General features: G+C 35.7%; 2 protein-coding genes and 1 non-coding gene across 8 annotated transcripts in view; 2 read left to right on the top strand and 1 right to left on the bottom strand.

Moving 5' to 3' along the window:
* Positions 1-1,938: 1,938 nt before the first annotated feature.
* Positions 1,939-22,816, bottom strand: part of LOC138707571 (BBSome complex member BBS2-like) — a 64,209-nt gene continuing 43,331 nt past the window's right edge. For 5 of the 6 annotated variants that reach the window (XM_069837158.1, XM_069837159.1, XM_069837160.1 and 2 more), the window contains exon 15: positions 1,939-2,797. The gene's annotated coding sequence lies outside the window, so the exon portion shown is untranslated. Of the gene's footprint in view, positions 2,798-9,107; positions 9,320-22,816 lie in introns of those variants that run through there. The other variant, XM_069837164.1, reaches the window with a different exon arrangement.
* On the top strand, positions 2,616-22,146 carry LOC138707573 (metal cation symporter ZIP8-like). Its single transcript, XM_069837167.1, has 8 exons — positions 2,616-2,840; positions 6,949-7,057; positions 8,284-8,453; positions 10,223-10,339; positions 13,400-13,615; positions 15,563-15,749; positions 19,297-19,481; positions 21,610-22,146. Exons 1-8 carry the CDS (start codon positions 2,616-2,618, stop codon positions 21,754-21,756), a joined length of 1,356 nt encoding a protein of 451 aa, XP_069693268.1. The 3' UTR covers positions 21,757-22,146.
* TRNAC-ACA (transfer RNA cysteine (anticodon ACA)) lies at positions 8,056-8,131 on the top strand. The gene has a single exon. It is a non-coding gene; the product is annotated as a tRNA-Cys (tRNA).

The following is a 22,816-nucleotide window of genomic DNA, read 5'->3' on the forward strand; positions in this document are numbered from 1 at the left end:
TCATAACAGTAATAATTAGTGGTGTCAGCTTTTTTTTTTTTGTCAGCTTTTTGAACATGATTTTCAGCTTATTTCAGAATTTTAAATCAATATACGCATTCAAATCGAAAATCGAAAAAGAGAGGAGAATTGGGAGGACAAATTGAAAAGGTACGCAAATGCGTCCTTGCAAAGGGGTTGGGGGCTGTATGAAACTAAATATGTGAGCTCCAAGCCTGTTGGCCACTAGTCTCAGTCCGGTTTACGCTGCTCCACTGAAGGAGTTCTAGAAAATTTTGAAGGTGTAAAGCCGAAATGGGCGTAACCTCTTAGGTACCACATATGCGAGGGGGACGGAAATGTGATCAGAATGATCACAAGACGGGATGAGGAGGAGATGGCTGGTGTAGATCTGCACATTGAAATGAACTATGTCATATTGCAGTGCAGGAGGAGTCGAGAAGACTCTTTCGTCTGTTGTTCGATGACAAGGCTGGTAAAGACAGCCAGGAGAGACGCCGTGAATTCTGAATCTGCAATTTGAAAGGTTGCATTCACAGGCATTAATCATTTTTATATCAATATGTGCAAAAGATGTACATTTTGGGAAATGATTTGACAGAATTAGAATTATGATTCCTAAGGTAGTACATAGCAGAAACAGACTGTATACCAGGGTGCTGTAGTAGGCTGTACAAGAACATATTACGTAGGTACAATAAACCCTCAGCATGCATAATACATTTTCCTCTCACTTTTCAATAGTTAAGTAATTCATGTAAATTCTTCTAAGACCTCAGAGTTTGGCCGAAGATTTTGACTTGAGGAAATTTTATAGATTAAATTAAAATTAAATTATGGTTTATTTAATGACGCTCGCAATTGCCGAGGTTATATCAGCGTCACCAGTGTGTCGGAATTTTGTCCTGCAGGAGTCCTTTTACATGCTAGTAAATCTACTGACATGAGCCTGTCGCATTTAAGCACAATTAAACTGGGCCGGGATCGAACCCGCACAGAAGGCCAGCGCTATACCGACTGCACTACCCAGACCGACAATTTTATAGAGAAATTATAGTTCTGAACCAATCATTTTGGAATGCACACCATCTACATTTTTTCACGCGCTATAAAGGGAGATGATGAAATTAAAAACCGTTGAATTTGGCTTTAAGTAAATCACATTTTTGTGCAACTTTGGTCAGCATTAAAATATTTTTTTTTTCTTTTTTGTAATAAATTCATGTGCATACTTCCAGATGACTACTGATTATTATCAACAAACTTCAACCACTAGCACATTAGAAAAGGCTCTGAGATAGCATAGGGACATGTAAATAGGATGCTTGAAACACGCACTCCTATTAAAATGTTAAAAGGGGAGACTATAATCTGCAGTGCTCGGGAAAAGTGACATAAGTCAGTTTCCACAAACCTTTTTTGATAATTTATTGACAACTCACACTGGTTTATGTCAATTTGATTTTTTTCTGTATGAATTATTGTAATGGGAGAAATACTTATGTATTTTTTTCCAAGCGAGCAGATGTTCCGTAAGTTGTCAATAAATTATCAAAAAAGGTTTGTGGAAACTGACATATCACTTTTCCCGAGCACTGCAGATACAACAGAAGGAGAAAGGGTAGACCAAAGCTGAGGTGGATGGATAGGGTATCCAAAGACCTTGAAATTATGGGAGTGAGAGGATGGACTAGCATGGTGAAGGACAGAGTAAGATGGAAGGCTGTTGTTAAGGAGGCCAAAACCCATCCTGGGTTGTTGCGCTGCTGATGATGATGATGATGATGATGATGATGATGATGATGATATAGCATATCAATAATCAGAAATTCTGGCAACTCGTATTATTTCCTTAACCTTCAACAATACTTTTAATTCATACAATTGGAACAAAATCGCATCCAATCATTCCAGTGCCAAAGAACTAACACAGTGAACTTAAGTTTCCATTACTTCATTTTATTAGTCTTTTCAGATCTTCTTTAACATTCTACATTTTTTGTTCCATATACGAACATTATATAAAGTTCAACATAAGAATCTAAATATAGAGAAAAAAATTCCATAAAGTATCGCCAAAATGTTGAGAAAGTATTTTGATTTATTTTTTTTCCAGATCCTTCTGTCAGAAGTTAATTCAATTGTTTGCAATTAGATAATACTTCTTCCTGTAAGTTCCTGTTTCATTGGACTTAACTTATTTCGCTCATTTTCAATTTAAAGCATGTACTGTCTCAACATGTCATGTAAACATTACAGACTTAGGTCTAGAGTGATAATAAATTAAATGTTCAAAGTTCACTCTTGTAATTCCTATGTCTGTGCAGTTCACGTGATAAAAATGAATCGGAATTCAATAGTGAGTGCAATTACGAAAGTGTTACGTGTGTGAAGGTATCATTACTCAGTGCAACCGTATATCATATAAAGTTATTAGATTTACTTGGTTTTCACGTAAATTACATTAAAGAGCTCTTGTGAAAAATCACTTAATAGTTAGAGTGAAACATTTTTAAAAGTGTTCTTGTTATGGCTACTATGTTCCATCAATCTCAACTCGCTATTAGCTGAAATTTGAAGTAACATACATCGAAGTCCGTGTTATCTTTACAAATATGTGCTTTGGTAAAGTATTCGTCACACTGTTGACGCTTCCATGGCTAAATAACGCCATGAACAGACACACAGAAATGAAGCTGCTCATCTTGTATAAAACTCCTCCAGGCATAGCACATCATGAGCTGCAACATGTACTATCACAAGTGCAGCAGGAGATCAAAAAGGCACACATCACATCCTGCAAGCCAGGGGAAACAGACATCTGCATTACAACAAATCAGGTACAATATAAATTACAATTATTAAAAATCTTATATTGATCGAGTATTTCAGTGACTGAGCAGTTGTAGTTTTCTGTAGAGGGAAAAAAAGGGCATATGTAAGGGGAGAGGATGATACTTTTTGGTGAAAAATGAGTACATTAAAAAAAAAAAAATTCTTTAAAATACTCTGTGATATGTGTGGAATGCATAGCATAACATTTTGTGGATATTTGTGCCCTTATCGGATGTTGAGTCGCCATTTTTAAACTTCCTGCGTTATGGATTTTTAAATCACTCACCCACTTTTATTGTTGTTTCCAGTAAATTAAATTAAAAAAAAAAAAATTTCTTTAAAATACCCTTTGATATACTGGGTGTTCATTTCAAAGTGTGTCATGACGTCACTGTTTTGAGACAGCGATTTGAAGCAAGTTTCAACTTTTATGTCAGAGAAGTTGTCTATTAATCAAGGCATTCAATCTGAACTTGAGAACGTGTACGGTATAACTTGAACGTCGTAGCAACAGATGGCGGTCTGTACGGTCTGTGTGCTACCATAACCTCTTTCGAACTGTGTTTTGCGTGGACAAGTCGTACGCAGGGTATTTGTTATCATCGGTTGCGTACAGCAACATTCCACAATGCAAATCAAATACTCCGTGTCCATGTTGACCATCGTGTCAACAAATACGTAAGTAATCGTCTTAACCCTCTCCCCATATCCCGACAGTAAGAAAAAAACTCACCTCAGTACGTGTTTCCAAACAGTTCACATTCCTGCCACTACCGGCATTACCGTACGTATCGGTAAGTAATCTTCAGAATGAACGCCGTACTTGCTAGGCAACTTCTCTGGCACACAGGTAATATGCCTCTGTGGAAGTGTAGGAAAATTGAATTTTCTAGGCTCATCGGCTAGCCACATGACGGCATACAGCGAGCCACGACACACTTTGAACTGAACACCCAGTATATGGAATGCATTGCATAACATTTTGTGGGTATTTGTGCCCTTATCGGATGTTGAGACGTCATTTTTAAACTTCCTGCGCTATGGATTTTTAAATCACACGCCCGCTTTTATCGGTTTCCAGTAACTTCATTTTTTTGCTACATTGCCAGACAAAAATGGATATAATTTCTGAACTATTAAAGATATATGCATGAAATTTAGAACACACATTCTTTAGGCTATTAGGAAACTTTTCTCTGTAACAGAATTTTGTTGATTCATTTAATTTTAAAAATACGTCCGTTTGTTTGCAAGAAAGGAAATCAGAAAATTATTAAATTTTAATTATTTTACAAACATAGGGACTAATATCAAAATTCTGTTACAGACAGTTTGTAGAACATGCTTTTGCAAATACATTGCAAAAAATTGTTTGAATCTATCTTTAAAAACGGTTTAGATATATCAGTTTCAGTACAATCCTGCATTGGGTAAATTATTTTCAAATTTGGGCCCCCAAATAATTTTTTTTTTATTTTTATTTGGTTGAGTTGCCACGGCTATGAGCTCTCCACATACAAAAAATTAATATTTTACACCAAATAGGAAAAAAATTTTAAAAAATACCATCCTCTCCCCTTAAGCTTTTGACATAGTCAACCTCACAACACTACATATAAACGTTCAAGAGTCATTAATTAAAATTCATACATACGTGTGCAAATTAAATGCAACAGGTATTAATAGAATACAATATTTCATTGTCATCATTCCATATACTATAAAAAAATGTAATTTGAAATTTGGTCACTTCTCGCTTTTACTGTGTGGTGAATACGATTCAATGAATTCTCTTGTTTCTGAATTCTGCCAAACTAACCCTGAAGATTAACGCAGTTTTTAGAATTTCATTCATAATTGCTCGAATATTTTATATCGGACATACAAGTCTCAGAGCAATCACACTTGAAATAACCATAACAGGATTAATCTTATAGCAAGAGATACTCTTGAATTCATTATCAATCTTGAAGAAGGTACATGAGGCAGGGCAGAAGGTTAAGTTCAAGAAAGAAATTTTTACCATTTGTCATCTGTTTACTGTGTTGGTAATATACAGTAATATCTGACATAATTTTTTATATAATTTCTTAAGTTCTCTAATCTTCTGATGTGACAAACTGATAAGCCTTCAGGATTCCAATGCAGAATCTTAACTGTGTCTTGTTTTATCCTTAAAAAGACATGCCAGTATTATTACTTATTTAGTATCACCCAAGGAACAAGTGTAGCTTGAGGATGGCTATGGACGCAAGTAACATTGTCAATCTGCAAGCAGAACATTTAGTATCACTGTATCTACTTGACTACCAAACCTACAAGGATATACAGGGGATATCTTCACTTCGGAATATGTATGATAAGTCTTCCTTGTGTTAAATTTTAACGTACCTTGTTAACATGTTTCGACCTATTTTCGGTCATCTTCAGAACTGGTCGTTGCTGGTGTTGGTGCCTCTTGTTTCCTGTGTGGGCGTTCGTAGTTAAGAGTCAAAGAGTGTGTGTGTTTTGAAATTGAGTTGTGTGTTGAGAATATCGTTGGGGTGTGTTTTTGTGTGTCTGTATATTTCATATTGTTCTAGTGTGTTGAGTTTCTGGCTTTTTGGTTGGATGTGCAGTATTTCCATGTCTGTGTTGATGTCTCTGTAGGTGTGGTTGGCATTTGTGATGTGTTCTGCATATGTGGAGGTGTTTTTGCAGAACATATCACAAATGCCAACCACATCTACAGAGACATCAACACAGACATGGAAATACTGCACATCCAACCAAATAGCAGCCAGAAACTCAACAAACTAGAACAATATGAAATATACAGACACACGAAAACACACCCCAATGTTATTCTCAACACACAACTCAATTTCAAAACACATACACTCTTTGACTCTACACTACGAATGCACCCACACAGGAAACAAGAGGCGCCAACACCAACAATGACCAGTTCTGAAGATGACCCAAAATAGGTCGAAACATGTCAACAAGGTACGTTAAAATTTAACACAAGAAAGACTTATCATACATATTCCGAAGTGATACAGTGTTAAAAGTTGTGTAATCAAGATGGATATCGTTACCTTTAAAGTCTATCCATATGATTTATTCTAACCACATAGTTCAGCTGCACAAAAAAAAAATTGATTTTTTTTTTGGCTTATGAACACCTTATATATGATTAAGACATACTGTCACATCTGTTCTAACAAGATTCTGGTGTGAAGAGTTCTGTGTTTGAAATTTACAACACGAATATTCTCCACTTAAGCCAAATTCAACAGTCCAATTGTGGCAAGGTCAATTAGGTGACAACTTTAACTCCAAATATTTAAACAAAAATTTAAATTACAGTGACCACAGTCAGTGCGTCATCTTGGCTACAAGGACAGTTTTTAAGAAGGATAGGTTTTTCTTAATATTGTTGTTGTTTAGTCAATTGTCCGAAGACAGGTCTGAACCCCACAAGTGATGTATGTATCTTAATTACTTTACATTACAGAATTTACAACGTATTTCACTATTTCCTACAATCCAGTGGTTCTTTACAAACAAACAAACAAAAAAAAAAAACAAAACAAATAGCGTAGAGTATTAAAGAAAGTTGCAGTACTGTATGTCTATATAAAATTATAAATTAAATTACACTGGAGTACAAAATACGTAATATTATACATGTAGTACTTCTTTGAATTTTACTTATTGTATTCATTTTTTACAGTGACATAATTTCGTTACTTACTTCGGTGATGCTATAACCGAATTCAACTGTACAAATAAGAGAATAAATTAATATACACATGCATGTACGGAGTTGGGATAAAGAACACATCACAGAAGTGTCAACTGCTGATACATTTCTCCAATTTTAGAAGTCCTATAAGAGTATAATTTTATTCAATCAACAAAAAATACACTACTAATTAAAACTGGTATACTTTCAATTATTTGGTGTGTCAATTACTGATTATTTAGGCCTACTTACAACACAAAAAAATTAGTTAATATCATTGGGCTGTGTTAATTCTTGGAGGCACAGGACAGTTTATATCGACAAAACAAAATTTAAAAAAATGATGAAGTAATAAAAATAATGTTGATTTCAATCTTTTTCAGTGTAATAAAGTTGAAACTGTAGTATTTGAAAATTCTACGTGTTCGTGGCTAGTGTACAATGAAGAATTGCAACAAAACATTTCACAACATGATCCCTCATCACTTAAAGGTAAGTCAATACAGTTGATCATTATTTTGTTTTAACCATCAAAGTCGTATTAAATGACATAAAAATTAAATAAACTAGTGAAACGGAGGTGACACATACTTTCTCCACACTTCCTCGTCTCATATTTTATGTTATTTTTCCTCTTCCTTCATTTTCAGAAAAGTTCATAACATTTCAAGTTCCTATAAAATTTATCTGGGAGAAAATTATTCATTACCTACTTAAGAATTTTGGTCAGAGAGAATTATAGGTGAATGTGTTGTTTCATCCAATTCCATTATATTCAAAGAACCTTATAAATGATTGAAGAAAAAAGTGGGATTTCGCACGAATAAGTCACTCGATTTATAAATATTGCTGTGAGATGAGAGATGCATTCATTTTAATTCTGGTACAATTATATTTCAGTTTTTGGAAAAATGAACGTCATCTACAAATGAAAGCAATTAATACTATTTAATACGAGAAAAATTCGTACCGGTACCGGGAATCGAACCCAGGACCTCTCAGCTCTGCGCGCTGAGTGTTCTTTCCAACTGAGCTATGCCGGGACACGATCCACGGCACCGGCCGAACCCCTCTCGTAATGATTTTTACGGCCTTACTACCTGCATTTGAGACGATACAAGTCATATATGCAGGAGCGCATATTTAAATGACTTTGTGGCCATATTCAACATCAGTTTTTGACAACTGCTAACAGTTAATACATCACATATTCATTTTGTATGAGGTCTTGCCCACCTCATTGAATATTACACGACTACTATGAAGTAGCCAATATGTATTATTACTATTTAATGAGGTGGGCGAGAGCTCATACAAAATGAATATGTGATGTATTAACTGTTAGCAGTTGTCACAAACTGATGTTGAATATGGCCATAAAGTCATTTAAATATGCGCTCCTGCATATATGACGTGTATCGTCTCAAATGCAGGTAGTAAGGCCGTAAAAAGCATTACGAGAGGGGTTCGGCCGGTGCAGTGGATGGTGTCCCGGCATAGCTCAGTTGGAAAGAGCGCTCAGCGCACAGAGCTGAGAGGTCCTGGGTTCGATTCCCGGTGCCGGTACGAATTTTTCTCGTATTAAATTGTAATAATACATATTGGCTACTTCATAGTAATTGTGTAATATTCAATGAGGTGGGCGAGACCTCATACAAAATGAATATGTGATGAAAGCAATTAAGTTAATTGGTGCACTAATCTTTCACTCTTTCTAGTGTGGATATTTGGTGTCGTTTCTGTGGGCATCATCAGTTTGTCTGGTTTGTTTGGAGGCTTATTTTGGCCTTTAATTAACTCAAACTCTTACAACCAAATGATGCGCATTCTGATTGGCTTAGCTGTTGGGTCTCTCACAGCTACATCGACATTTCAGTTAATTCCCGAGGTAAGTGTACACCAATTATAACATAGCAAATAGTAACTTTCATTTTCTATGACTTTTTTTTCTTATTTCAGAAGAATCAATGCTCTCAGTGTTTTTATGTAAAAGTCTAAAATTGTATATTATAGATTTATTAATTTTTCATACAGAATAATATCTGTAATATCGACAATTAATATTTGAGGAGAAAAATTCGCTCCAGTGCCGGGGATCGAACCCGGGTCCTTGGTTCCACATACCAAGCGCTCTGACCACTGAGCTACGCAGAATTTAATCCACAGCACCGGATCGAATTCTCCTCCTTCAATGTTTCCCTTTGTGGCTTGACTCCATTTTAGGCATATATGTTGACGTATATGTCCAATGTCAACTGCCATTATACTAGGAGTGCACTCAGCTGAGTGACTTATTTGGCTGGGATTCCGCAGTTAAGTGCACAGTAATCTGTACAGACATATGCACTGATAGCTATGAGAATATTATAGATTTATTAATTTGTCATACAGAATAATATCTGTAATATCGACAATTAATATTTGAGGAGAAAAATTCAAAATTACATTGGTTATGATAAGTCATATGATTGGTTTATAATTGATTCCTTTATTTATTAAAATTATAAATTGGTTCATCTGATTCTCTCAAATATGAATTGCAAATTTGTTGGGTAAAAAATGTTGTCATGAAATCTCTACCATGTGTGGGACTGATGTCCACCCAGCATCGTATTGTAATACATTTGGGAAACTATAATGAGTACCAAAATCCGGTTTCGTAGCCCAGCTATAATGGTTGAGTAGGTATATTTCACCAGCAAGATCTTCCAGGTATTTTCTGATCCTTCAAAACGATCGTAAAATCTTGTGTTTCTGGAAGAAAAACATTCCTGTGTGTGAATATTTAAATACTTATATAGTCACAATCATGCCATGGTATGAAAGAAAAATTTCACAACCTCGAGCGGGATTCGAACCTGCGACTTCCTGTACTCTGGTCAGGCGCTCTACCAACTGAGCTATCGAGTTCGTTTCACACCAAAGGCTTGAAATTCTCCTCTCATACTGGCGACTCTGTTATAGAGTACTGTCCATAGCGTCTGATCTAGTCAGCACTGCTTACGGGTGGAAAGAAACGGACGTATATACGTCATCCAACATCGTAAGATGAAGTTTACATTCCTGTGTGTGTCACTACATCGATAGTATATGAGTTGTATCTTTGCCAATAACTTACTTTTAACAATGGCCACATATTCGCTTGTCACTCCATTCTGTTACTATGTCTTGCTGTGTTATTTTTTTCAGGATTATTCCTACTATTTAAATTGAATACAATATAATTCTTGCAAGCACATATATTTCTTTCATACATAAAAAATTCTGGAATCTTACAGTATTACATAAAATTTAGATTCTTTATTGTAACATAAGTTTTCGATATTGATTAGACTTCTACTACCCTCTTTCTACTGAAATAAGTTCAGACTGGAGGTCTAAAATGCATTAAGTGAATTTTTCCTTTATGTCTTTCTTACCCTGATATGTGGATTCAGTTCTTTCAAATTTAATTGTTGTCCAATTTTACCACAATTGTACGACATACTGTTGATCGAATGATCAATATATATATATATATATATATATATATATAAATATATTTTTGCAGAGTTTATTTTGGATGACAAGATGAAGTCTTCCTTTAAAGAGCCAATTTAAAATGCAAGCCTCGTCATCCTGTTTAGTCTACTCATGTAACATTTATTCTGTTGACAGGGATTCAATATGAAGGACAATGAAGACTACCTCGACACAGCTGTGGTCATGTGGAGTAGTTTATGGTTACTCTATATGTTTGAAGTTCTGTCCAAGATTGCTTTCCATAAAAGAAGTGTAAGATGATGAGAGATAAAATGGTCTATTTTTTAAGTTACACGCTTAGAGTCTTGGAAAGAAACTACACTACATCACACTTCAAATTATAATCCTCCTAAATTTAAATAATTTCATATGTGTTTTCAAATGTCTGCAAAGGTTTGTAAAATGTTTATGCTCACAAAAAATATTAGTACATTCGTACACAAACAGTTTTCTTGCAAACTACTAAATCCAAGCCTCAAACTATATATTAACATGTAGAGAAAAAGAATGTAAGTATATCAATTTAATTTCTTTTAGATGGGCATTCATATCTAGACAATTGAGACAAGACCATGTCACTTCTTCATTGGAAGATGTAACGTCTGTACCATAACTTAATGCAAAATAACATCCTGATCTGCTAACAAGTACACATTTGTGGCAAAATCATACAATTAAAACTGATCATTATGAAACAGACACCTTCAAAAGTATACATGTTTAAAAAGTAATTCTACGTAAAGGTCGAATGACATTTTGTTTTATTCTCTAATGTATATTACTTCATATTCAAGTACTTAAATGTGATTCAGCTATTTTTATTACACAGTATAATACAAGTTAGGGAAATATGAGTCTACAACTGTCTCCTGATAAATCAAATTGAAAATACTTTGGAAATGTATATATTCACAAAAATCTAAACATGCAAATGTGGATAATAATTATTATTAAGGCCAGGAATGAATTATATCTACAGAGAAAAAATGGAAATGATTTAGCAAAACAAATTAAGATACTGTGTCGACAATGCATTACTCTGTCATCTGTCATCAAGATGCATATTCCTGAATTTGTAGATACATACTGGCAGGGGCGGTTGGTGACAAAAATATCGAGTGTGCTACAGCTTGTTGATACACATACATAAAATGTAACATGCAACTAATCTAATGACGAAAATTAAGTTCATACTACACTCCTTCCTAATGCAGAATTTCTCTATTATACTGATGTTGAATCCTTCTATGCCAGACATAATCATCTTCTCAACTGATAGCATAGCAAGTGTAGTGATTCATTCCTGAGATATGGTGTTTCTTAAGAAGACTTAGTACCTTCATTACCACATATCCAACTGTTTTTATATTCTGTCCTGTGAAATTTTCTGTTGTACACACTATTTTTCCCGCCTATTGTTTTCCGATTTATAGTCAAATTAAGTATAGGTCTTTCTAACCATTTCACTTCAATTTTTTTTTTTTTTCCATATTTCCCATAGAGAATGGATTAGTTAACAAACTCTTGACTGAAGTCATTTCAGTCCACAGAATAACACTAATAGTAAAACACAAGAAGATAAGGAAGAAGATAATATATAATTGTTAGCCTTAATAGTCACAATGAATTCATTGCATCATCAGCTATAATAATAATAATAATAATAATAATAATAATAATAATAATAATAATAATAATAATAATAATAATTATTATTATTATTATTATTATTATTATTATTATTATTATCTGTTATAACGTGAGACATTAATGCCATTCAACAAGAATTCTGAAAGAGGAAAAAGTATATCTATAGTTTGTCAACTTCAACTGAAACCCCGTAAAACACGCCAACTTCTGGAATCTCTCTCTTTCTTTCTTCTCTCCCCCTCGCTCATCGTCATTCAGTCACCAATCACCACGTAAATATCTGAGAGGGTGTGTGTTGGCATCGCGACCAATAGAAGAACCACTGTCCAGTATTACCACAATAACGGATTCTTCATTTTTGCCTCGACTGTCGGCTAGGAAGGCTCCATTATGCTAGCATTGCAGGCAACTAGTCAACCTTTTAATGCTTTTGTTAGCAGGTTTGACAAACTGTGAGTGGACCTGCAAGTACATAGATAGTGCTCTCTCCCTTCCCCCCGTGCTTTCTCACTTGCTCCTCCCCAAGACAGCCAGCGCTCATGTAGTAACTCGGTCAGGGTTTCAGTTCGATTTGTCAATCTATACAAATTACATACAATGTATGTCACTTTTAAACATTCTTTATTATTAAACGTTTGTAAATTCAGCATCAACTCGTAGAACTGTTGGAAGATCAAGAATATTTCACTCACTATTACTGATGCTTCCAACTAACCCCAAGTTCGGGGTTCTACTGGGAAAATAGCGCACTGCTGACCAGTTTCTCGTGCTAATGCTGGGAGAATACGTCATTTGCCTAAGGGTATTTTTTAACCTCTGTCAACATTCAATGTGAGCACAGCCCTCACTACATTGAGACTCAGCACACTGTATAAGTGTTTGCAACCTAACGCCATCTGAAAAATGAGCTGATTCCTAATGTTTTTACAGGATAATATTACTCGTGGTAACATCAACAAAAACATTAATTTTAAAAATATTACGAGTGTGCTATAGCACATTAGGACGAGCCGTCTCTGGATACTGGTAGCATTATTGGCTTGTCAATAACCAGAAATTTTGGTTTGTTATTTTCCATTACTTGAATAATATATTGCACCATAACTTTAAGAGAAAGATTTCACATTTTAAATGCCGTGTTTTCGAATAATATTTCAGAAACTCTTTTGTAATGAACTCCTGTCAATGACTACAGCATCTACCTCCAGGAGTAGCCCTAATGCCATGTAGATCTCTTTGCCACCATTCACATTGTTCCTCGTGTAAAATGGGAAATGGATCTACCCATGACAGGGCACTGTATACTTCTAATATTATATAGTGTAGATCAGGAAGAGAATTTCAAAATGTAGTTAGAACATTTGCTGTGAAAAATGTATGAAGCAAGAAAGAGACGAGGTTAGAATTTAAGCATTTATAATAAATATACATTGTTTATGCTGCATTACATATACTAATTCTCTCAGTCTATCTTTATTAAAAATTCTCTCTGAGATTGTAGCTGAAACCAGATTTATATAACTAGCAGACCATTATACATATATTTTTTAGTAGACATTGATGTTGCAACAATATAATAGTAGGGAATAAAGATTTGGTTTAATGTGTTTAATATATCAACATTGTTGTCATAAAATGTTTAATTAAAGTCATAAATTACAGGAAAATGAAACAAAACAAGTGGATACAAATGACATGCAAACAAATATGCTCTCAACATTTCAAAACTGTGAAAATTGTGGACGGATAGAAAGCGAAATGCCAGAACGAAAGGAGTTGCTCCCCAAATCTAGTCACATTAACAGCAAAACCTCCCAATTATTAGAACATTCCATACAACATGGAACGTGCAATTCCCTCAACAGAATAGACTCAAAGGTAAGAGCACTTTTATAAATATGCCTGTAGTACTTTTCACTGAGTCAGTATTTAAACATGTCACCACATTTTTCACATATTTTAATCCATACATCTTTAATCACTTCTAAATAGAATACCATAGGTTAAATTTTCACCAAATCTTTAGAAAAAATAAAGGTGCATGGAAACAAAAATTATAAAATAAAAACATTAATAATACATAGTTGTCTAGTCAACTGTCCGAACAGGTCTGAACCTCACAAGTGATACCAATAAGGCACCACTTATGGGGCAACTAAGCCAGGAGATACTGAGGTAGAATGGCCAGTTCCTTTCCCCCTCCATTGCATACATCGCCGATTAGCTACATATTACATTAATCAGACTTCAGATGCATGTAAACAATTGTTCTTCCTCTGACACATTGTCAAGTGAGATGTACTACCTGATAATAGATGTATATATCAGCCAGAATCTCAATCAGAGGTAAAATACATAGAGAGAATAAAAATTCCAAGTGTCAGCACTACATAGAAAAAATTATTATTATTCTTCCTCACAAGGACTGGGGTAACCGTAAACTGGGGTTACTTTGAACACAGAGGAAACTTTGAACATTTTTTTTTTTCAGAAAATCATATTTAGGTTTCTACATGCTGCACTTGTTATAGATGGAGGTAAATTATCATAAAAATCATTCTCATACCAAATTTACCTCCATCGAACAAGTGTAGCATCTAGAAACCTAAATATTATTTTCTGAAAAAAATGTTCAAAGTTTCCTCTGTGTTCACTGTAACCCCAGTTTACGGTATTGAAAGTCCAGGCTGACAGATGGTTTCCACCTATTCCAGGGCCAGCCCAAATCATATTTTTAGACTTGGTGATATTATATGCTAGCTGTGGAAAACATTTCAAAGACATTCTTTCTATTTATATGCTAATACCAAAAATTTTTTATAATATTTTATTCTTCTACAAAGTCTGGTTTAAATTTATTTTGGACTTCTGGATTTTTAATTTTATCCTGTTTTGCAACTCTCAATACTAATCTTGGGAATCTCATTTGTAAAGTTTCTATTTGTTCCTCAGATGGTGCTCATATCTACTCATGTTTCACTTCCATAGGTCAACACTTGTTTTAAAGTAACATTGTGGAACGCTCTTTGAACATCTTTGTATTTTTCTAAACTGTTTTTCAAATATTCCATGCTTTACTTATTTTAACTTAATTTTTTAGTTTTTGATCATTTCAAAATTAAGCATATTCCATTCTAGATACTTAGACCAATCCATTTGTTCAATGATTTTGTCGTTAATAATTATTCTTACTATATTTGGTGTCTCTCTTTCATTGCTAACAACTTGGTTTTATTGCAGGAATTATTCATTTATGGTAACAGTATTGTAAAACTGTATTTAATATTGTATATCTTCTTTACTTTTGGTCTGCAAATAGATTTTTATTAATATTTACATTTGCTGACCACGCAGATAGTTTTTGGTTTTGAAGCTTCCTAGTCCTCTAAAATTCCATTTATGTACAGGTCAAGCAAGCATATTGACCATAAAACATAACAAATGTTCAGATGTCAATGAAGCACACATTTTGATATTTCCTGGATATATTTTCATTATTCTTGCAATGTGTGTGACTTTTAGCTAAAATCCAACATAGTGACAAAGAGTTTAATTGCAATAATTCTTATTTTCCAGTTTCCTTCCAGTCTCTATACCAGTACGAGATAAAATACAAAGACTTGCATAGTTGTTATTATGTCTGGTTTGAAAGTTTCTTTATATAATTACCAGCAACAGAGATGCGTAACTTCAAACTTTAGATAATCTGTTATTTTTTTCAATCCTCTTTCAAATTAAATGTGTCCTTTAGTTTAGATGCTACCAAGTGTTCTAATCCTCACTGCAAGTGCGAAAGTCCAACACTGAATACAAACTTCATTACAGACTGTTAAACATGACAATCAAAAGAAGCCAGGAGCAAAGACAACCGTGGCATATATGATCATATTCGGTGACGCTATACATAATTTCATTGATGGCATGTCTATTGGTGCAGGATATTCCAAGGATCTCAGCGCTGGAATAGGAATCAGTATGGCAGTGGCTTGTGAAGAGTTTCCACATGAACTTGGTGAGACAACCGTTCTCTTAAGCATTCTTTAGAAGCGATCACAATTTATAACTGATAATGAAAGAGAGAGAATCAACCCTCAATAATGGTAAATAATCCACAGACACATAATTTCATCAATTTATCTTCTTCTTCTTCGTCTTATTATTAAACCCCTTCCTTTATACAAACTTGCAATTCAGTAATGCAATGTAGGGAAGGATGTCTCTGGACCAACACTAGACTGTCTCACAGTGTGAGCCATCTAGGCTGTGTGGTCATAATGAAGATCCACTGCGAAAACAACACAGGACAAGTAAAAAAAAATATAAAAAAACACCTAATTCTGTTTGAGATAAATCTCTACTCATGCCAGGAACTGAACCACGAATCACTTGGGAAGGGCATGCACTATCTGCATAAACCCTAGTGCCAGACATCAATTTATACTCAACAAAATTAACTTAACTTTTGTAAATTTGGCAATATATCAAATGAAATATGCTCTATTAGTGAATGTGTTTTGCAATTCTTCATTTAACATACCTTGTATGTTAAATTGATTACACAGATATTGTAATATATGGGAATAGCAATAATTGAGAGGAGGTACAATGAAAATGGTAGTGGAATGAAGGTTAAAAATGAGACAGACGTGCGGGAGCTGAAGCTGAAATGAGAGTAAAGAAGTATAATTAACAATTGAAGAGTCCACTGCAAGAATGATGGATGTCATTTGGAATACATTTTTCAGGAGAAGCAATTGAAAGTTTGAAATGTTTAGTGCTCAAAGCTTAACTATGATTTTCCGATCATTACTGGACAATGACTATCAGTGTTAATGCCATATAACTCTCTATGTACATTCTACATGTCTTAAGCTATGCATTGACAGTCTTGGTTCATTTTCGACAAGAAAGTGACATCATCGTTCTTGCAGTGGACTCTTCAATTGCTTATGAAGTAAGAATATGAACAACTAAATTTGAGATAGAATGTTGCAGGCAGCAAACAAAATAAAAAGAAAAGCAAATCAATAGCAAATTTCCAGTAAAATGTCCATAAAATCCCCATGAACATATCATGATTCTTCTTATGTACTTTTGTGTGCGTGTTTTTTTTTTTTGTGGTGGTGGTGGCAGTGGTGGTGGCGGTGGGAGTGGTGGTGGTAGTTGTGGTAGTGATAGTGGTGGTAGTTGTAGTGTGGTAGTGATAGTGGTGGTAGTTGTAGTGTGGTAGTGATGGTAGTTGTAGTCTGGTAGTGGTAGTGGTGGTAGTTGTAGTGTGGTAGTGATGGTGGTGGTAGTTGTAGTTGTAGTGTGGTAGTGATAGTGGTGGGAGTTGTGTGGTAGTGATGGTGGTGGTGGTAGTTGTAGTGTGGTAGTGATGGTGGTGGTAGTTGTAGTTGTAGTGTGGTAGTGATAGTGGTGGGAGTCGTGTGGTAGTGATGGTGGTGGTGGTAGTTGTAGTGTGGTAGTGATGGTGGTTGTAGTTGTAGTTGTAGTGTGGTAGTGATAGTGGTGGGAGTTGTGTGGTAGTGATGGTGGTGGTGGTGGTAGTTGTAGTGTGGTAGTGATGGTGGTGGTAGTTGTAGTTGTAGTGTGGTAGTGATAGTGGTGGGAGTTGTGTGGTAGTGATGGTGGTGGTGGTAGTTGTAGTGTGGCAGTGATGGTGGTAGTTGTAGTTGTAGTGTGGTAGTGATAGTGGTGGGAGTTGTGTGGTAGTGGTGGTGGTGGTAGTAGTTGTAGTGTGGTAGTGATGGTAGTTGTAGTTGTAGTGTGGTAGTGATAGTGGTGGGAGTTGTGTGGTAGTGATAGTGGTGGTGGTAGTTGTAGTGTGGTAGTGAAGGTAGTTGTAGTTGTAGTGTGGTAGTGATAGTGGTGGGAGTTGTGTGGTAGTGATGGTGGTGGTGGTAGTTGTAGTGTGGTAGTGATAGTGGTGGGAGTTGTGTGGTAGTGATGGTGGTGGTGGTAGTTGCAGTGTGGTAGTGATGGTGGTGGTAGTTGTAGTTGTAGTGTGGTAGTGATAGTGGTGGGAGTTGTGTGGTAGTGATAGTGGTGGGAGTTGTGTGGTAGTGATGGTGGTGGTGGTAGTTGTAGTGTGGTAGTGATGGTGGTGGTAGTTGTAGTTGTAGTTGTAGTGTGGTAGTGATAGTGGTGGGAGTTGTGTGGTAGTGATGGTGGTGGTGGTAGTTGTAGTGTGGTAGTGATGGTGGTGATAGTTGTAGTTGTAGTTGTAGTGTGGTAGTGATAGTGGTGGGAGTTGTGTGGTAGTGATGGTTGTGGTGGTAGTTGTAGTGTGGTAGTGATGGTGGTGGTAGTTGTAGTTGTAGTGTGGTAGTGATGGTGGTGGTAGTTGTGTGGTAGTGATGGTTGTGGTGGTAGTTGTAGTGTGGTAGTGATGGTGGTGGTAGTTGTAGTTGTAGTGTGGTAGTGATAGTGGTGGGAGTTGTGTGGTAGTGATGGTGGTGGTGGTAGTTGTAGTGTGGTAGTGATGGTGGTGGTAGTTGTAGTTGTAGTGTGGTAGTGATGGTGGTGGTAGTTGTGTGGTAGTGATGGTTGTGGTGGTAGTTGTAGTGTGGTAGTGATGGTGGTGGTAGTTGTAGTTGTAGTGTGGTAGTGATAGTGGTGGGAGTTGTGTGGTAGTGATAGTGGTGGGAGTTGTGTGGTAGTGATGGTGGTGGTGGTAGTTGTAGTGTGGTAGTGATGGTGGTGGTAGTTGTAGTTGTAGTTGTAGTGTGGTAGTGATAGTGGTGGGAGTTGTGTGGTAGTGATGGTGGTGGTGGTAGTTGTAGTGTGGTAGTGATGGTGGTGATAGTTGTAGTTGTAGTTGTAGTGTGGTAGTGATAGTGGTGGGAGTTGTGTGGTAGTGATGGTGGTGGTGGTGGTGGTGGTAGTTGTAGTGTGGTAGTGATGGTGGTTGTAGTTGTAGTGTGGTAGTGATAGTGGTGGGAGTTGTGTGGTAGTGATGGTGGTGGTGGTGGTAGTTGTAATGTGGTAGTGATGGTGGTGGTAGTTGTAGTTGTAGTGTGGTAGTGATAGTGGTGGGAGTTGTAGTGTGGTAGTGATGGTGGTGGTAGTTGTAGTGTACTTGTGATGGTGGTGGTGTTGGTGGTATTTCATTTAATGACACTTTTCACTGTAGATGTTATCTGGATCAAAATTTAAAGTGGGAAAGAAAAGCTGAAATATTTTTCCTGAAGCCATCTATCAGGGACAGGGTTCTTTTATATGCTTCATATTTATGACACAAATCTGCCAGCTTTACTTTCCTCCCAGAGGAAACGAAGCAAAAAATTGTATTTCCATTTAAAATCCATCGCCATTGGTCAGGTTTGAACCTGAAAACTTTCGATCCAAATGCTAGCATGGTAACTGCAAGACCACTGGGGATAATGTATGGCAGTCAAGAAACATATTTTATACCTGATGAAGATTATGAATTTATTCTTATTAGTTTTGCAATGTAGGAGATTGTTTACAAAAATCAACTATTGTTTTCTAATCCTATGCAAACAGAAATAATGACACAATTACTTTCTCATATAATAAAATTAATTTTTCTACAGGTGATTTTGCAATTCTCATCAACTCTGGATTGCCACTGAAGAAAGCACTGCTATACAACTTTCTTTCAGCGTGTACTTCATTTGGTGGACTAGTACTTGGGATATTAATGGGAGAGTTGCAAACCAGTGTGTACGTCTTTGCCTTTGCTGGTGGACTTTTCCTGTATGTTTCACTCGCTGATTTGGTAAGAAAACAACACTTTTCCACACACCTACAGAAACAATCGTTAACTGTCAGTCAAGGGTAAAAGAACAGAGCAAAAGTAGCTTCTTTGCAGAGCACTGAAATTCTCTAACTTGTCATTAGAATACACTGAATTACATTTTTTGTATAACTTTTTATGGTTGAGTATTTAGAAAAATACACTGTTTCAGAAACTTAACATAAGATTCTGATATGAAAAAATTTCTCATATTATGCAGGCACAGCATTACTTTTGTTTCTATTTATCTTAGGAATTTACGAAAATAATTTTATTATTTCCCATATTCGGAATATTTAATTCATTACAAGATTCTTTATACAGAGACATTTGTTTATTATGTTCCTAAAAGAACCAATTACTTTGCTCGAAAAATAAAGGTTATGACTCAATGTAACTTCATCACCAGGTGAAGGAGAGAATCTATCCTGTTGACTGTATAGTAATTTCACATTCATATAAATACATCAGTGTTAAGAAAAACATGCAGAATATAAACGAAGATTAATAAACACTATCATGAATTTACAGATATGTGGCAAATAACAAAAAAAAATACTGATTTCACTTATTTAACCCCAAAAGCTCATAACTGAAATTAGTTGTTGTTAATCAGCAAAAGAATATAGTACCAGTAAATATCCAAAAACAGAACAATATAAATTTAGCACAGAAGAAAGAAAACTTAATTTTTCATCACTTAAAATATAACAGAGACGACTGTTATTATGATGACTGAATGACAGTGCATTGAGTATGGCAAAGGAACACTGAGTACACAAAAATTCACTTATTAACCCTCGCAACTTAGCTGCTCTAGAATTTCATGCTACTTATCAGTTTCTTTTTACCCCAAGCATATTTGTTGTAAATAATTACATTATTTTACAGGTTTATCAATTTTGTTTATATATGTAAGGAAATTCAAAGTTTTTATTGCAACTTTAGTTACTCATTACGTTTAAACAATGAATGAATGATTTATTTTAATTATTGTAATGGCAGACTATTTATTCTGTATCTTTGTTTCTCTCTTTTCAATTATCAGAAAACACTTTCACTAACCTCGAAATAAAACACAAAAAGGAAATTGTTATAGTATCGTATCAATTATTATGTTTGGACAATTAATTAATGTACTTATTCATTCTCATCACCTGCTGCAGTAAAAAGTACAAGAACCTTATTTTACAAATACAAACAATTACTCTTGAACCTACAATATTTATCCTGTTACAATATTTATGCTGTTGTAGTGTACGCTTTCACGACCGGAGTCTATAGATCTAGATTCTTTTCCGGGCTGAGAGGCCGTGGTCTGTTGATTGGTTTTCTACCAGACGTTTCGTCTGCAACTGCGGCAGACATCTTCAATGGAGTGGTATCCGAGGTCGCAAAACTCTTCTCGGTGTACCTGAGGCAACTGATCCTGTGGCTGGTTGTGCAGGCGTATTTATAGTGCAACTAGCAGGCCGCGCCACTTTGTTCGCTGCTGGGAACCCAGAACAGGAGCAGCGAACAAAGCGGCGCGGTCTGCAGTGACAACAGGCCTCGGCCCACTAGTTGCACTATAAATATGCCCGCACAACCAGCCACAGGATCAGTTGCCTCAGGTACGCTGAGAAGAGTTTTGCGACCTCGGATACCACTCCACTGAAGATTTCTGCCACAGTTGCAGACGAAACGTCTGGTAGAAAACCAACCAACAGACCACGGCCTCTCAGCCCGGAAAGTGAATCTAGATCTATTTATGCTGTATTTGAGTTTATTTCTATCAGTAACTGTTATAAGTAAAAGTTTAAATGCACAATAAATCTAATTACAAAATTAAGACGTGTTCTATAGCTGGGGACATCCAAGACCCCAAGGAATAAATATGAAAAGAATAATCAGTATATACTGTAATTACGATATAATAATTTTAATTGTAAAGGAAACTAAAATAACCAAGGATAACATATCTATCTTACTGGAACGTTTTGGAGTATATGGATGTAGATATTAGATAACAATAAAATATGGTGTGGGGTCCCCAGGTAAGTGTCGAGGTTTAATGCAAAATGTCAAGACCACAGAACTTTATAACATCGTATCTTTCAACTAATTTCAGATGCCAGAACTGAACAGAATGGTTGACGAAGAACTTGAGAAGAACAAAATATCTGCTCTGAAAGTTTTACTTCTACAAAACTGTGGTATATTTATTGGTGTCACTACACTTTATCTTATTACAAGATATCCTGTAATAATTTCTTGAGTTAATGTGTTGTATTTTCATGTTTCTTAGTGATGTAAAAACATAAAAAAGAATTTACATTTTTTTTAGACTATTTAAAGAGCAAGCATAATTTAATTCCTTTTGAGGTGTTGTATAACCCCATAATTATTACAAAGTCTTTGTACTTGTGTAGTTAATAGCTGCTTTATAATAATGAAGTTGTTCTCAATGTCCTCATGCAAATAAGTTACCAGTTACTAATACATTAAACACATTATGCAAATCTAGTCTTTCAGGTAAAGCTTCCTGTAAAGCAGATTTGAATAATTTCAAGGGAAAAATTGTTCCGGGGCCAGGTATCAATCCCGGGACCTCTGGTTGAATGTACCAGCGCTCTGCCAACTGAGCTACCCGGGAACTCCACCCGACACAGTCTCAACTTTTCCCTTTATATCCACACAATTTGCGTGGGCTGACGAAATGCCAGAGACCCACATTGAGTGCACACAATCTCTGTGTGACTTGGAATTGTGGTTTTCTGCTTTCCCTTGAAATTATTCAAATCTGTTTTACAGGAAGCTTTACCTGAAAGACTAGATTTGCATAATATATACGTCACTGTGTACATTAACAGAAAACCACAATTTCAAGTCACACAGAGATTGTGTGTACTCGATGTGGGTCTCTGGCGTTTCGTCAGCCCACGCGAGTTGTGTGGATATAAAGGGAAAAATTGAGACGTCAGGTGGAGTTCCCGGGTAGCTCAGTTGGCAGAGCGCTGGTACGTTCAACCAGAGGTCCCGGGATCGATACCCAGCCCCAGAACAATTTTTTCCTTGAAATTATACATTAAACACAGTTCACAGTTTCAAAATATACATTAATACTTACTATTCTAAAATAATTTATACAGAGGAAAATTTCTAAAACTCAGTCATATGGATTTTACTATGATACAATTGCATTTCAAACTTTATCCTGTTCATAACCACATGACACCTTTTAAGGGAAACATCCAGCTTCACTGGAGTATAGAATTTCCCCTTCCTGTCTGTCTGTAAAAGAATTTTCTAAATATCTGTATAGTTCCCGAAGTATG

The sequence above is a fragment of the Periplaneta americana genome, chromosome 10 (genome assembly GCF_040183065.1).
Source record: "Periplaneta americana isolate PAMFEO1 chromosome 10, P.americana_PAMFEO1_priV1, whole genome shotgun sequence".
In the NCBI taxonomy this organism is placed as follows: domain Eukaryota; kingdom Metazoa; phylum Arthropoda; class Insecta; order Blattodea; family Blattidae; genus Periplaneta; species Periplaneta americana.

Bases quoted from the DNA above. Each gene is read 5' to 3' on its own strand.
- LOC138707573 (XM_069837167.1), top strand. From the start codon at position 2,616: ATGTGCTTTGGTAAAGTATTCGTCACACTGTTGACGCTTCCATGGCTA. The intron at 15,750-19,296 runs GTGAGACAACCG...ATTTTTCTACAG, and splicing joins AGAGTTTCCACATGAACTTG to GTGATTTTGCAATTCTCATC. The intron at 19,482-21,609 runs GTAAGAAAACAA...AACTAATTTCAG, and splicing joins ATGTTTCACTCGCTGATTTG to ATGCCAGAACTGAACAGAAT.